Here is a 17,105-nt window from a genome sequence, read left to right on the forward strand (position 1 = left end):
GTCTGTCCATATTAGTCTGTCATCGGAAAGCACGTGTAGTCATGTATAATTAAGAAGCAGGTTCCTCTCATAAGATAAGAAAACTCTTATGTGTAACTGAGGCCAGCTAGTAAGTGCTGTGCAGGTAGACCTATATATATATATATATATATATATATATATATATATATATATATATATATATATATATATATATATATATATATATATATATATACACAGGTGGGCCTAATATATGTACAGGTGGGCCTTCAAAAATTGGTCGGAGAAGGAAGTGGCCCCTAAAGTGAAAAAGGTTGAGAACCCCTGCTGTAGACAATCAAAAAATATATTGCTTTAGGGAGCTAATAATTTTGACCTTAAAATGTTTGTTTTAAAAATTAAAAACTGCTTTCATTCTAGCTGAAATAAAACAAACTTTCCTCAGAATAAAAAAAATACTATAGGAAATACTGTGAAATATTCCTTGCTCTGTTAAACATCATTTGGGAAATATTTGAAAAATAAAACCAACATTCACAGGAGGGCGAATAATTCTGACTTCAACTGTATATGCATGATTGTATATATGTGTGCATCTGTATATGTGTATTAGTTCTAGTTTAATCTGATTCTCCTTCACAAATAGTTCTGATTCTACTTGCAGAATAACAGGTCTTTGGTGGCGTTCAGCGTTCGAGTGCTGGAGGACATGAATGAAGTGACATCACACATGCTGGAGGTTGTGAACGCTCATCTCCAGCAGAGCAAACCACAGAACATGGTGAGACTCGAGCACCTCCTTCTCAGACTACACTTCTGCTTTTCCTTTGCACATAAAGATGCTGTTTGATGGTTACGGACTCAACACTTCAGAATTCAAGCACGTTAAAACCTTGTGTATCGTAAATTAAATTTTAAAGCATTAATTATCAATTGGTTATAGGGATATAACGATTCATCTGACTCACGGTTCGAGATGATTCACGACACTAATGTCATGATACACGGTTTAGTGAGATATTTCCAGCTGCAGACCCACCCACACACATTTCAGGCATACACACAATCTAGGCAAACCATATATGGTTAGTGACGGATCAGTCGTCTTCTGTTTTTTTCTTGTTTAACAATGACTAACTGCTTAGGAGCATTCTCACCACCTACTGAATTTCACAAATGTGGTTCCTTAAATGTGACCGAATGTTTAATTCCTCCTGAGGAATTGAAACCCACCATCAATTTGTACACAAACGAAACATGGCAAAGAGAATAGGACAACTGCATCAACAACAAATTACATGAAATTAACCCAAAAATAAATGAAAGACATTTAGCAAATTCTAATTTTGAGTCCAGGCATGATCAGACCGTCTATACCAGATGTCGAATTGGACATTCAAGGTTGACACATTCATATTTATTAAATAACGAAGAATCACCTAAATGTAATCACGGCCAGACTGCTCTTACCATCAAACATACTTTGTTGTAATGTAGAAGTTTAAACTCCATTAGACAATTTTTATGAGGAGAGTACTCTGATGGACATTTTTATAAACGTACCACCAGGAAGAGGTTTTAATTTATCAAAAATAGAACTGAAAAACCATATTTAACTTTGAATAAATTTTCGTGTAAATTTTATCTGTTTGTATTTTATTGTTACGTTCCCCTCAACTCTGTCTAGGGGGACACAGGAACGCAACAGAATATTATGGCCCGTTTCCACTGAGTGGTACGGTTCGGTTTGGTTTGGTACGCTTTTATGGCCGTTTCCACTGTCAAAAAGCGCACCGAACCGTACCGTACCACTTTTTCGGCACCCTTTCGAAAGGGTACCAAACACGAGAAGGGGTACCAAAAGGCGGAGCCACACGCGCAGCTGAACGCTATTGGTTTACAGGGATACGTCATTCGCTTACGCAACAAGCCAGAATGAAAACAAAAATCCCGCCATGTTTGAAATACACAGCCGAGACATTACAGTGGAATTATTTCTACATATAATAACGAGCCATGGTCGATCTGAGCTCAAACAAACCTTGTCGTCATCTTGATGAACAGCCACAAATCCAAGAAGAAGAGCAGATTTACCCTGTGCCCCATAGTTTTTTACGAGCCAGTCTGAGGCGCGAGCGGTTTCACTTTCTTGCTAGCGCTCGCACGCGTCTAACATTATATCTGAAATAACAAACTTCTTGAGCTGATGTGAATAACCTGCGCTTGATTATTGACGTGCTTTTGAAACCCGATCCTGTCAGACACTGACAAACGCGAGAGTGAAGCGCGAAGAAACAAAGGAGAAGCCGGGAAAAAAGGAGCTGATTAAATACGGGCGAAATGTCTACTTTATCTAGTTCTTCTGTAGTTGGGAACATATCGGAGACTGTAAGGGGCTGTATGTGTTTATATATGTTCATTTATTTAGTTATTTAATATAATTACAGACGTTACAGTAGGCTGTTTCGCACTGTCATTGATCTGCAGTTATAATTAACTCATGTTCATAGTAAAGTTAGTAATAAACATTTATACACAAGTATTTATGTGTGTAAAGCATCTGTTTTGTGAGAAGAGCTTCTCATATGATATGTGAGTGACCCGTACAGCTTTATTGTAGACATTTCCTCGAGTGAGAATGACGTCGACTGAAACTGTCTGTCATACACCGCGCCCACCAAAAGGGTACCCTTGTTAGTGGAAACGCAAGCCTGATAAAGGTGACCCGTACCAAACCGAACCGTACCGTACCAGTCAGTGGAAACGAGCCATTAGTGGAGTTTTGTGTGTGTGTGTCAGCAATGAGGTCACATGAGCAACTTCTCAAAGGACTAAACAAAGAAAATGCAACTGGAATAAAGATTAACAATATTTATTAAAGGATTAAGGGAGGGTTCCAAAAGAAAGGCTTCAAGAGGGGGTTCAAGCCAAAACAACAAACAAACGTTCTCTAACTAAGAGAAAGGGAAGGACTGAATAATCTATCAAAGAAAAGAAAAGAAAAATACATCAAAAATACTCTCACTCCCTTACTAACTTAAACAGGAGAAAATGGTTACAAAAAAAAAAATGGCACCCCCTCCCTACTAACCTAATCCCAAATTAACAGAATAAAGAGTGGATAACATAGTATTGAAAACAAAAATTAACTTGCAATCAAAAAGAGTACGAGGCAAAAGCTATTTCAGATAATAAACAGCATCAACAGAACTTAAACAAATTAAAGCTCCTAATCAACAAATGATGCTTAAAGAATCAAACTAAATATATATTAATAAAGCCTCACAAAAACAAAGCCTCCACACACACACAAAAACACACTGTTCTAGTGGAGAACTGCTGCTTAAATGCCCACTGCTTTTCTCGTCCTCCAATCACAGAGTGGTTCATAAGTGGCAGCAGGTGATGGTCATTAGCTCCTACTAGGGTGTAGCAGAGAAAGAGAAAGAAAAAAAAAACAGAAACAAATACGTCCTGGGACGTAACATTTATATATTTGTCTAAGTAACTTTTTTTAGTATTACTCGAATTTGTTTTTATCATGTAATATTTTTATGTATATCCATTTGGCCATGAAATAGCCATAAGTTGCTGATGTGGCAATAAATATGTAATAAATCAAATCGCAAATGTGGTGATCGAGACCGCCCATGCTACGATTACCATTCATTAGACTGGGAACCTGTGAACAGTTTAGGGTTTCCCATTTCAGTCATTATTTCATTATTATGTTGTAGCAATCATTTTAACATCTGTGCAGTTTTGGAACTTATTATTATGTAAATAATAATAATCAGCTAAACACTTATGACTTTATTCACGCATCCACATACACAAAGAAAACATTATAGACTTTCTAATTGTAGGGTTATGTGTAATAAACTAATTCAGGATCTTAATGTTGTCATACTTAGTTAAAATCGTTTTGTGGTAAAATATAAAAAACAAAGACGTTACATTAAAATGAATTAGAAATGATTTAGTCACGATTTTTTACACAAAATTATTTGAAACCAATTTAAGGTGAAGAGCCCTTTCATTTTGTTCTTAAATGCTCCACATTTATTTGCTAAATAATGTATTTTCTGCCAAAACCAAATCACTATTATAACATGCGTGGACAGCACATTTTAGCTCTTAAGTGGCTATTTAAAATACTTTGAATGTTTTATATTTTGATACAGACATACAGTGTCATCCTGCAACTGTTTTGCAGCATATGAAATGTCCAAAACACTATTTTTATCTGTCCAAAATGGGAAAGAAATTTTGTTTTTACTCTCTGATAGTCAAAAAAAATAGTCTATGTGAAATATCAATTGAAAAGAAATTCAGGAAAAAGTGTTTTATGTAAATTCAGACCACGAGTCCACATATATGGACAGCATTTTTCCCTAAAAGTACATCATATCAAAAAATTATACTTAGGTTTTTATTCTAATTAGGTTCTAATAAGCCCAAATAGCAAAGAGAAATAAAAAGTGCATGTAAAAAAAACACATTGGGCCTTAAGAGGTTAAAGAAAATTGATAAACTTATAATACTAATAGAAACTGAAGAAGACTCGGTAATATAAACAAACTAAAACTGTGACTGTGCTGGGATTTTACATTTTTAAAAAAGAAATATCAGCATATCTCTGTTTTCTGGCATAAGCTGAGGTCTTTGCACATTTACAATGTCCCCTGCTGATGAAAGCTCTTTCACTGGGGACTGAGATGGCTGTGTGTACAGAGGAGGTTAATAGGCCCTCTGCTTCAGGGGACTGGCCACTGACATAAAACTGATTATAAAAATACTAATTGTATATTAGGAAAGAGACAGGAGTTGAACTTGATTATGAAGGGGATTCATTAATATTACTTGTATAATTAATTAGTATTAGTGTGAGACACTGAAGAAGAGATAATCTAGAACATTATTGAATATTGAATAATAATGAGAAAATTATAGTTAATTTGGAAAGAAGAGGGTAAAAATAGTCTAGTACCTACTTCTGTAGCAGAACAGCTTTCTCTTTCAGTCTGTAAAACATCTTTGCACTTTCGCAATGAAAACACTGATGCACCATGTGATCTCCGTAGATCTCGTCAGAGCAAGCGGAGCTGCAAATCATCCGGTCCTCGTTGTTTGGCTTATTAATAGTGATTTTGCATAAAGACGTCTGTGACGGTAGTTTTCACTGACGGTTTATTTGCATCATATTCGTTCTTCTGTTACTGAAAGGTTTTGCAGTATTTGCACACAGTTTGTGTTTGTCTGGCGCACTTCACTGCTGTCATTTCAGTCTGCCGCCCTACCTCTTGCTCACCGCTGATGTGCTGGTAAAGCTTACATCTGCAAAGACAGCACAAAAAATTGTACAAAATCCGGTGATCCATTGTCATTTAAATTGACAGTTGATTAATCATTAATCATCACTCCATGCTAAATACATTCATTCATTTACCTTCAGCTTAGTACCTTTATTCATCAGGAGTTGCCAAAGTGGAATGAACTGCCAACTTATCCAGCACATGTTTTACACAGCAGATGCCCTTCCAGCTGCGACCCAGTACTGGAAAACACCCACCCCCACACACACATACATACACTACAGCCAATTTAGTTTATTCAATTCACCTATAGCATATGTCTTTGGACTGTGGGTGAAACCGGAGAACCCAAAGGAAACCCACACCATCATGGGGAGAACATGCAAACTCCACATAGATATGCCAACTGACCCAGCCGGGACTCGAACCAGTGACTTTCTTGCTGTGAGGTGGTAGTGCTAACCACTCAGCCACCATGCTAAATACAATAGTTTTATGAATGATTTGATATATTTAACTAACAAACCACATAAGCCTTTTCTGTTCTGAGTCCTAATAAACGATCCGTTTATTAAATGCATAATTTACAAATCAAAGAATAAAGCCTTTACTGAAGAATAAACCGAATCCTACGAAGCGTAATGATACTTTCATGATGATCATAGTGAACTAATCTAACCGTTCATTTTATATATGTAACCCACCGGTCCTACTGCATCCAAGCGCTCTGAGCTGGAATCGAACCGGCAATTCTTTGCATGGGAGTCGCTTGCTCTAACAAGAAGGCTAAAGACCATGGCCTCTAGCGTTTGTCACTAAAGCATCTTTTGAGGTCAGAGGAATGATGTTTACCTGCATAGCACTTTGCTAGCTGGCCTCTATTACACTCACCCCTCCTAAACCTCACTCCTATCCCGGACGAGCCCCCACGTGTAACCACAAGTCTTACTGCACTCAACCCGGTCTGAGCTGGGATTGAACCAATGATTCTGTGCATGGGAGTCGGTTGCTCTAACAAGAAGGCTAAAGACCATGGCCTCTAGCGTCAGTCGCTAGAGCACCTATTGAAGTCAGAGGAGTGAATTTATCTGCATAGCACTTCGCTAGCTGGCCTCTGTTACATATATAAATAAAAAATAAATAACTATAAATATGAAAATGAAGAAAGTTTAAGTAATGGAACACTATATTTACAACAAAAACACAAATTTATTATATAGTACAGAGTACAGTTCCCAAACTTTTCAGCCTGTGACTCCCAAAATAACAATAACAATGACTCACGACCCACACTATCCTCGGAGGCGGTTATAAACATACAAACAGTGCACATACACAGATAGCCCCTTATAAACACGAGCACATTGACAACACACAGTTAAACAGTCTAACAACCATATCATTTTCTTATATTTGTCATTTATTAATTGGTTTCATTTAATATCAACCTCATCTAATGAGACTGGTGGGCGCAATGTTTACTGCACAAGTCTATTCTCTGTTTAATTTTGGAGACCGCCACTTGGAGATCATCCTCAATGTTCAAACATGCCAGGGGTCGCTTTAACTGTTTTATAATGCAATATAATGTGTTCTGTCTTCATAGGGAGGTGGTGGAGGGACGATGCCAGTCTCACATACCAGCATGAATAGTATGGGCACCACGGGAGGCTATTCTGGTGCTAACATGATGCTAGTCAATGGCTTGAGTGCCAACCAGAACCAAGTGAGTAAACATTACTAAACATATTTGTATTCATATATTCCACCTTTATATATTTTATTTGCAATTATGGGTTGCACTTTGTTTAACAATGCTCTAGGCTACTTTTTAACAGCAGACAGTGCTCTAGGCTAGTTTTTAAAAGCAGACGGAGCTCTAGGTTACTGTTTAAAAGCAGATGGTTCTCTAGGCTAGTGTTTAACAGCAGACAGTGCTCTAGGATAGTGTTTAACAGCAGACAGTGCTCTAGGCTAGTGTTTAACAGCAGACGGCGCTCTAGGCTAGTGTTTAACAGCAGACGGCGCTCTAGGATAGTTTAACAGTAGACAGCGCTCTAGGCTAGTGTTTAACAGCAGACAGCGCTCTAGGCTAGTGTTTAACAGCAGACAGCGCTCTAGGCTAGTGTTTAACAGCAGACGGCGCTCCAGGCTAGTGTGTAACAGCAGATGGCGCTTTAGGCTAGTGTTTAACAGCAGACGGTACTTCAGGCTAGTGTTTAACAGCAGACGGCTCTCCAGGCTAGTGTGTAACAGCAGATGGCGCTTTAGGCTAGTGTTTAAAAGCAGATGGCGCTCTAGGCTAGTGTTTAACAGCAGATGGCGCTCCAGGCTAGTGTGTAACAGCAGATGGCGCTCTAGGCTAGTGTTTAACAGCAGACAGCGCTCTAGGCTAGTGTGTAATAGCAGATGGCGCTCTAGGCTAGTGTTTAACAGCAGATGGCGCTCTAGGCTAGTGTTTACTAGCAGATAGTACTCTAGGCTAGTGTTTAACAGCAGACAGTGCTCTTGGCTAGTGTTTAACAGCAGACAGCGCTCTAGGCTAGTGTTTAACAGCAGACGGTGCTCTAGGCTAGTGTTTAACAGCAGACGGTGCTCCAGGCTAGTGTTTAACAGCAGACGGCGCTCCAGGCTAGTGTGTAACAGCAGATGGCGCTTTAGGCTAGTGTTTAAAAGCAGATGGTGCTCTAGGCTAGTGTGTAACAGCAGATGGCGCTCTAGGCTAGTGTTTAACAGCAGATGGCGCTCTAGGCTAGTGTGTAACAGCAGATGGCGCTCTAGGCTAGTGTTTAACAGCAGACGGCGCTCTAGGCTAGTGTTTACTAGCAGATAGTACTCTAGGCTAGTGTTTAACAGCAGACAGTGCTCTAGGCTAGTGTTTAACAGCAGACAGCGCTCTAGGCTAGTGTTTAACAGCAGACGGTGCTCTAGGCTAGTGTTTAACAGCAGACGGTGCTCCAGGCTAGTGTTTAACAGCAGACGGCGCTCCAGGCTAGTGTGTAACAGCAGATGGCGCTTTAGGCTAGTGTTTAAAAGCAGATGGTGCTCTAGGCTAGTGTGTAACAGCAGATGGCGCTCTAGGCTAGTGTTTAACAGCAGATGGTGCTCTAGGCTAGTGTGTAACAGCAGATGGCGCTCTAGGCTAGTGTTTAACAGCAGATGGCGCTCTAGGCTAGTGTTTACTAGCAGATAGTACTCTAGGCTAATGTTTAACAGCAGACAGTGCTCCAGGCTAGTGTTTAACAGCAGACAGTGCTTTAGGCTAGTGTTTAACAGCAGAAGGCACTCTAGGCTAGTGTTTAACAGCAGATGGCGCTCCAGGCTAGTGTTTAACAGCAGAAGGCACTCTAGGCTAGTGTTTAACAGCAGATGGCGCTCTAGGCTAGTGTTTAACAGCAGATGGCGCTCTAGGCTAGTGTTTAATAGTAGATGGCGCTCCAGGCTAGTGTTTAACAGCAGACGGCGCTCTAGGCTAGTGTTTAACAGCAGAAGGCACTCTAGGCTAGTGTTTAACAGCAGATGGCGCTCTAGGCTAGTGTTTAACAGCAGACGGCGCTCCAGGCTAGTGTTTAACAGCAGACAGCGCTCCAGGCTAGTGTTTAACAGCAGACGGCGCTCTAGGCTAGTGTTTAACAGCAGATGGCGCTCCAGGCTAGTGTTTAACAGCAGACGGCGCTCCAGGCTAGTGTGTAACAGCAGACGGCGCTCTAGGCTAGTGTTTAACAGCAGAAGGCACTCTAGGCTAGTGGTTAACAGCAGATGGCGCTCTAGGCTAGTGTTGAACAGCAGACGGCACTCTAGGCTAGTGTTTAACAGCAGACGCAGCGCTTTAGGCTAGTGTTTAACAGCAGATAGCACTCTAGGCTAGTGTTTAACAGCAGATAGCACTCTAGGCTAGTGTTTAACAGCAGATAGCACTCTAGGCTAGTGTTTAACAGCAGAAGGCACTCTAGGCTAGTGGTTAACAGCAGATGGCGCTCTAGGCTAGTGTTGAACAGCAGACGGCACTCTAGGCTAGTGTTTAACAGCAGACGGAGCGCTTTAGGCTAGTGTTTAACAGCAGATAGCACTCTAGGCTAGTGTTTAACAGCAGACAGCGCTCTAGGCTAGTGTTCAACAGCAGACAGTGCTCTAGGCTAGTGTGTAACAGCAGACAGTGCTCTAAGCTAGTGTTCAACAGCAGACAGTGCTCTAGGCTAGTGTGTAACAGCAGACAGTGCTCTAGGCTAGTGTTTAACAGCAGATGGCGCTCCAGGCTAGTGTTTAACAGCAGACGGCACTCCAGGCTAGTGTTTAACAGCAAACGGAGCGCTTTAGGCTAGTGTTAAAAAGTAGATGGCGCTCTAGGCTAGTTTTTAACAGCAGACGGCGCTCTAGGCTAGTGTTAAAAAGTAGATGGCGCTCTAGGCTAGTGTTTAACAGCAGACGGCACTCCAGGCTAGTGTTTAACAGCAGACGGAGTGCTCTAGGCTAGTGTTTAACAGCAGATGGTGCTCTAGGCTAGTTTTGAACAGCAGATAGCACTCTAGGCTAGTGTTTAACAGCAGATAGCACTCTAGGCTAGTGTTTAACCACAGACAGCACTCTAGGCTAGTGTTTAACAGCAGACGGCGCTCTTGGCTAGTTTTGACAGACGTCGCTCTAGGCTAGTTTATCTCTTTCTTGATTTTTGCGTTTTTAGTTTGAAAGCAGCGATTCGAATGATTAATAAACGTCTGCAAATCACCATCATTTATAATTCGTGTTGCGTGGGAGTTGAGATCCCGATCTTTTAATGATTAATCATCCAGCTTACACTGAATGCATTAATGCAGGCTAAACAAGTGACCGAAAACACCTTTAATAACCTAAGAAACCCTCCTCATCACCAATAATCCACCACAACGTCTTCCGTCATCATTGTATTTTACAGGAAAGCCTAAACGTTTTTATACATGTGATTTAAATGACTTGAGAAGCGATCATTTTAAATTAATTTATGAGTAAAAAAAATGTATTACCTCACTGGTCATGTGTGTTCTGAACCGTGGGCTGATCTGTTACACCTCTAATGTATATATATGCATGCGTGTATGTGGTATGGGTGTCTGTCTAAATGTAGTGTTGGTCACTGTGCAATTTTTGACATGAAATCTTCAGAGTAGTGTTTTCTGATGTGTATCTGTGGTGTCTGTTCAGGTTTTGAGTCTGATCAAGAGCTGTCAAGAGCCTCAGGGAATCAGCATGCAAGAACTCAAGCAGAAGCTCAACAGCATGAGCGTCAACGTCATCAGGTACAAACTTCTCCTTCCTACATAAGCCTCTGTCCAGAAAGGCCTTCTATAGTTGATCCTTGACCCAGAAAAAAAAAGATTTGTCGGTGTCTTCCTCTTTCACAGTTTCAGTTTGTCCTCTGCTGCTGATAGTAAGCGGTGAGAATAGCATGTTAAGAGGCTTCCTCTATTGCTTTTACATGTGGTTTCTCATGACCTTCAACTTCATCTACATAATGGAGACTGTGGGAGTTGATGATTGGCCTGTTCTCGGGATAAAGGGTTTACAGAATCTGGCTTTAACAAAGATGTCGTATTTATGTGTAATTTTATGTTCAATTAGAGAGCGTGTGAGTGTTTGAGTGTGTGCTTGCATCAAGCTTATAATAGTTTTGGTTTTTCATTAGTTTTATTTTTTATTCCCTTATTTGACTTTTGGTTTTCAAATTGAGTTAGTTTTAATTAGTTTTTGGGGCAGATTTACTCGTTTTTATTAGTTTCTATATTTTGAAATTGATTAGTTTTTATGATTAAATTCAATTCAATTCACCTTTATTTGTATAGCGCTTATACAATGTAGATTGTGTCAAAGCAGCTTCACATAAAAGGTCACAGTAAATAGGAACAGTGTAGTTTAGTTTGTAGTGTTTAAGTTCAGTTCAGTTTAGCTCAGTTCAGTGTGGTTTAATAATCACTACTGAGAGTCCAAATACTGAAGAGCAAATCCAACGATGCGCAGCTCTACAGATCCTGAACCATGCAAGCCAGGGATGACAGCGGAGAATGAAAAAAAACGTCACTAAATGGCGAAAGTGAAGAAAAAAAAACCTTGAGAGAAACCAGACTCAGTTGGACACGACCATTTAATTTCTCCGCTGGTCAAACGTCTTGTGCAGAGCTGCAGTCTCATTGGCGGAGGCTGGAAGCTGGCCTCAGCGAAGACTCTTCTGTCCCTGGAGCGTCACAGGAATCAGTATTCAGTATTATGAGTTTCAGTATTAGTTTTAGTTTTGTTGCTTTTTTTTTAGGTGCAGGATTCAAACTCATCAGTATAAATTGTATAATAATAACTCAACCAAAGACAGGCTAAATATTTTTGACCCAAGAACACTACCATCTACCCATTTTATGCACCTTTTTATAACGAAGAAAAGTTTCTCCTACTCAGTTATGCGAATACATTTTGAATGCGTTTTCAAAGTTTATGCGCATCTTGGCATTTCTGTCAATCGTTTTATGCACATCTCCAAAATGCACTTAAAAATAGGTGGATGGAAACGTAAGGCTAAGGCGAGAAATAAGGCTAAGCCGAGAAGTAATCTTTAAAACGGAAGTAGACTGACAGAAACTGAGTTTAGAGAATAATTTACTACGGTAACTGACTCTAAGGGCCTACTCACACTATGCTATCCGAAACGTGCCCAGGCCCGTTTCCCGGATCGTTTGAGAAGTGAGTGCTCTGGCTCAGGCACGGTTCACTTGGCCGACCCTGGCCCGGTTGGAAGAGGTGTGCCAGAGCCCGGTTCACTTGGGCTTTGGCGCGGTACGCTTGTGCGTGAGTGCAAAACGCGCCAAAGCCCGAAACTGAAAGCGAGACGTGACTTTTAAGGGACTGTTTCATATGCGTTTATGAATCAGTCTTACTGTTCAATGAACGCAAACTGTCATAGTTTATTGAAGACGCAAACCTCTCACTGCAAGAAAGCTCTGCACCTTTAGCAAACCTTCCTGCACCATGAGGACTTTATGATTGTTTATTATTGTCAAAAGTGGCGGACCTGTTCGGCGAAATATTTGACTGCGTGTCGCTGCATATCAAATGACTTAAACGACCATATAACTGAAGAAATCGCCACTGTGCTAAGCGAGAGCGCTTCTGGCCAGCGCATCATCGATGACGTAAGTGTGCCCAGGCCCGAATGTAATGTGAGTGCGGGCCGTCGGGGGAGACGGGAGGGGGGACAAGCGTGCTTTGACCCGGTTCAAGGAAACTGTACATAGTGTGAGTACGCCCTAAGTAAAAGTTACCTCTCTTTCAGAAACGAGCTTGACTTACCCTGCTTTCTCGAGTTTAACAAACCTGCCATTTTGAAACGGAAAACCCAGAGTTTCTCATTTCAGAGTTAACATACTCTTGAGTTTTCACTTAACCTCCTTTCTGAAACCCTGATGTTCTGGGAAAGGGGTGTTTTGTTTTTGCGTTTGCTCTGTATAACATGAAAAATATGATGTACTGTCATCATGGCAAAGATGAAGTAAATCAGCTTTTAGAAATGAGTTATTAAAACTATCATGTTTAGAAATGTGTTGAAGAAAAAAATCTTCTTTACATTAAACAGAAATTGGGGAACAAAATATACAAGAAAGCTAATAATTCTGACTTCAACAGTGTGTATGCAATGTTTGATTGAAAAGTGCATAAACCTTATATAACACTGCGTGCATAAAAATATCTAAAATAAAGATAAGGAAGGGGTCAGAAATGGCACTCAGGATGCGATCGGTCAGTGCACTTCGCTTTTGTGGTTTATTGCAGATAAAGCAGTCACATGCATGCTTATGTCGAAATCCCCATCAAGACGAGCATTCGTGTAAAGTCTAAGTCAAAAGTAAAAGAAGTTCCGAGATCATCTGCATTTTAAAGCAACAGATGCATAATAATACACTGCGTTTGACTTGGAAACCCCCTGCTGTATTTCATATTATTACCATGTGTCTGAAATAGAGATGTCTTTTAATGTTACCTAGACTCTTACTGGTCATTTTTATTAATATCTATAATATTGAGTCTATATTAATTGAATTGAATGTAACAGAGAGATAGCCATCCATGGCCAGCTCTATCACTGAATATCTGTTGAATAAGGTGTTAAATAATGTTTCTTGGCCTTCTTTCCTGTTGCAATGTGGTCAAGACGAGCTGTGAGATCCAGATTATTGTGTAAACGAAACTAAATAAACGACTGCAAGAAAATCACACGCGAAACCTGTTATGGATAGTACAAGATTTTTAAATATAATGTAATATTATATAAAAATGCATACACTACCTGACAAAAGTCTTGTTGCCTGTCCAAGTTTTAGGAACAACAAATAATAACTTGACTTCTAGTTGATCAATTGGTATCAGAAGTTCTTGCAGGACTCCTAGAGTTCATCAAGATTCTTTGCGTTCATCTTCAATGCCTCCTCCTTCATCTTACCCCAGACATGCTCAATAATGTTCATGTCTGGTGACTGGGCTGGCCAATCCTGGAGCACCATGACCTTCTTTGCTTTTAAGATCTTTGATGTGGAGGCTGAAGTGTGAGAAGGAGCGCTATCCTGCTGAAGAATTTGCCCTCTCCTGTGGTTTATGTATTGGGCAGCACAAATGTCTTGATACCTCAGACTGTTGATGTTGCCATCCATTCAGCAGATCTCTCGCATTCCCCATACTGAATGTAACCCCAAACCATGACTTTTCCTTCACCAAACTTGACTAATTTATGTGAGAATCTTGGGTGCATGCAGGTTCCAATAGGTCTTCTGCAGTATTTGTGATGATCTGGATGCAGTTCAACAGATGATTCATCAGAAAAATTGAACTTCTGCCACTTTTCCAAATGATCAACTAGAAGTCAAGTTATTATTCGTTGTTCTTACAACTGGGAATGACGACAAGACTTTTATCAGGTAGAGTAGATAAATATATCGTTTGTCTGTGCTTTATTATTGGTGAATGCTCATTCAAAAAGACAACAATATAAACACTTCTGAACATGAAACCTTTCCTAGTTCACAGAAAAAACAAAATGGCATGCAAAAAAAAAAGGGTTTTCAGACTTCATTCTTTTTAAATAGCAGTGCTTTATTATTAATGGCTGCCCATTCAAACAAATAAAACAATACAACACCATAAAGTAAAGATTTTAACAGTTTACATATTATTAATCATAAGCAGTTACACTCCTGAGCTTTAATATTAGTTTCCATGTCTGTTGTCTCCAGTTTCTGTATATATGATAGATTCTCTCCCATCACCTCAGGCTTGTCAGAAACTTTAGGTCATTGGAAGTATTTTTTGCTTACTAGTTATAGACATATATTCTACTCATCAGACACTTTGTTCGCATACAGCGTAAGGAAGTATTCGTAAACGGGAGCGCGTTTAGCATATTCAACATATCTCATTTTTAACCAGCAGATGCTTCACAACATGCAGATGCTCATTAACATTTTCTAAACTAACTGTGTGCTAAAGTCACTTGAAAACAACCTGAACCACATCTATTTCTGATATTTGTTCTTTATACCTCGCTTAAATTATCTGAAGACACACAGTTAGTCGGGCTTTGTCAGTCCACTGTGCCGTACTTATGAAATATGTTTTGAATTATATGTTGGAGTGGTCCAGAGTGTTTTTAAGGCTTGGTTGTGTTTATAAGATGCAAAGCAATGTGTGCTCATTCTTCACTTGTAACAAATCATGTTATTTCTTCATATATCTGACTTTAATTATACACAGCTGACATGAAAACGACTGTCATATTTTCTAGTCCCTCCGAAAACCCTCCCCCAAGAGGCTCTGATTGGGCAGCTAACATAATGGGCTGTAATTCGCTGATCCGCTCCACGTCACCAAGCATCTCACCTCTTCTAGCTGTGCCTCTGCTGTGTAAATACTGTCAGTGTAGCCGTATCAGTTTGAGCTTGAATCAGACAGAAAATGAAAAGGACACAGCTGAAGCTCATGTCTGCTTTCCAAAATAAAATCTACACGTGTCTTTCACATGTGTTCTGGTTATAAGCATGTGTAAGTAATATAAAAACAATCACAGATCTTCTGCGAGTTATTTGAGATGTAGAACGCAGGGAAGCGTCCGCATAGAGAGACACTGCAGCGCTGCTAAAGATTGTGGCTGTTTACTGTGGTTTGAAGGATAAATATGAATTTGAAGCTAAACCGTCCCAAACAGCACTTCCTGTTGACTACATGCTTGTTTACTTACAGGTTGTGGCTCACAATCCACAGCTGCTTCTATTATTGTTGGAGCTGCTCCTTCTTTGAGGAGTTTTTAGCTGAATCCAGCACTGAGCTGGGAGAGATTCTGGAAGGTATCCTTTGTCAAATGCTAGAGCTATATATTTTTTATAATGGTCTGGAACATAATTAAAATTAAACTGTAAGCACTTCTCTCTTGGTGTCATGTCCTTTGGAAGCCCAAATACAGAAACAGAAGAAACTGTGGAAATAGCAGCGTTTGAAGGCATTTAGCTTTCTCTGCTATAAAATTACAGTGCCTCTGGCCACGCCCCTTGGCTGCGCAGGGTGTGTGCACATTGGGAATGTGCGTAACCTGAAGGGTTTATGACATCATCAACCCGGATATATTTTTTTTTGTGTTGAACTTTGAGCGTCTTACATTGAGATGTTGTTTATGTTCACACAGCTACATTACAAATCTACTAAAGTTTAAATATCATAGCGGACCACTCCTTTAAATAATGTGTTCATGTGACCGCAATTCGTACACAATACACAACTGGTTTTGTAACTAACTCGATTAATCAAGCCATTTTAAAGAAAATGGCACGCTTTACAATCGCTTTTAGCGCAAGGGCGAATATCACGGTGTCTGACGTCACGAGGTTGGTTCGAAAACTATGGTTAAACATGCCAATTTCTTTCAAAATGGTTACATTAATCGAGCTTGTTAATCGAGCTTGTTATACAGTGCATCCGGAAAGTATTCAGTTGCGTTTTTTTTTTTTATCTGGAAACAGAATGTACCTGAGCTCAATTTAGAGCTTCACGGCAAAAGCTGTGAATACTGATGTACATGTGGTCTTTCAGGGTTTTTATTTTTAATAAATTTGCAGCAATTTCAAAAAATCTTTTTTCACATCATTATGGGGGATTGTGCGTAAAATTTGGAGGAATTAAATGAATTTAATTCATTTTGGAATAAGGCTGTAACACAAAAAATGTGGAAAATGTAATACTTTCAGATTGCACTATATATTGTCATTAAAGGGCACCTATGGTAAAAAATCTACTTTTCAAGCTGTTTGGACAGACATATGTGGATGTATGGTGTATAGACCATCATATTGGGGTGATATAAACACACCCAGTGCTTTTTTTTATTTATTTAACAACATAAAAAACGGTGGACCAATTGGAGCGGTTTTCAAATCGACCGCAACTTTACGTAGGAGAGCGGTCCCCCCGCCCACCAATATTGATTGACAGGCGCGTCATCATAACCTCAGTTTGTTGATTCACGTCCGCCATTTTCAGCGTGAGTCGAAGCAATATCACTAAAGGAACACCCTTGCTCTATTTTTAGATGCAAGGCTCATTGGGCTCAACACAAGAGCAATATTCTCCACATTATCGCTCTAATCGGAATTATTGGTTGTATCTTTAGGTAGGTTTGCAAACATGTGTACTTCTCATTGAGTCTACCTTATACTTCAGCCGTTTGCATTTCTCGCGATCCCAGAAGCTCCCTGAGATCTTAACTAGCATGCGTTTTACAATTCTAAACATAGGTTTCTATCAGGGTACACT

The 17,105-nt window shown here is 39.8% G+C and overlaps 1 protein-coding gene across 1 annotated transcript in view; it reads left to right on the forward strand.

Annotated features, from left to right (window-relative positions):
• rpa2 (replication protein A2) overlaps nt 1–17,105 on the forward strand; it is a 28,734-nt gene that overhangs the window by 10,536 nt on the left and 1,093 nt on the right. The window contains exons 6-8 of the mRNA XM_056475079.1: nt 647–763; nt 6,904–7,023; nt 10,476–10,570. Of these exons, the coding sequence (XP_056331054.1) occupies nt 647–763; nt 6,904–7,023; nt 10,476–10,570 (332 nt within the window). The remainder of the gene's footprint in view (nt 1–646; nt 764–6,903; nt 7,024–10,475; nt 10,571–17,105) is intronic.

Source organism: Danio aesculapii, chromosome 16, assembly GCF_903798145.1.
Source record: "Danio aesculapii chromosome 16, fDanAes4.1, whole genome shotgun sequence".
In the NCBI taxonomy this organism is placed as follows: Eukaryota; Metazoa; Chordata; class Actinopteri; order Cypriniformes; family Danionidae; genus Danio; species Danio aesculapii.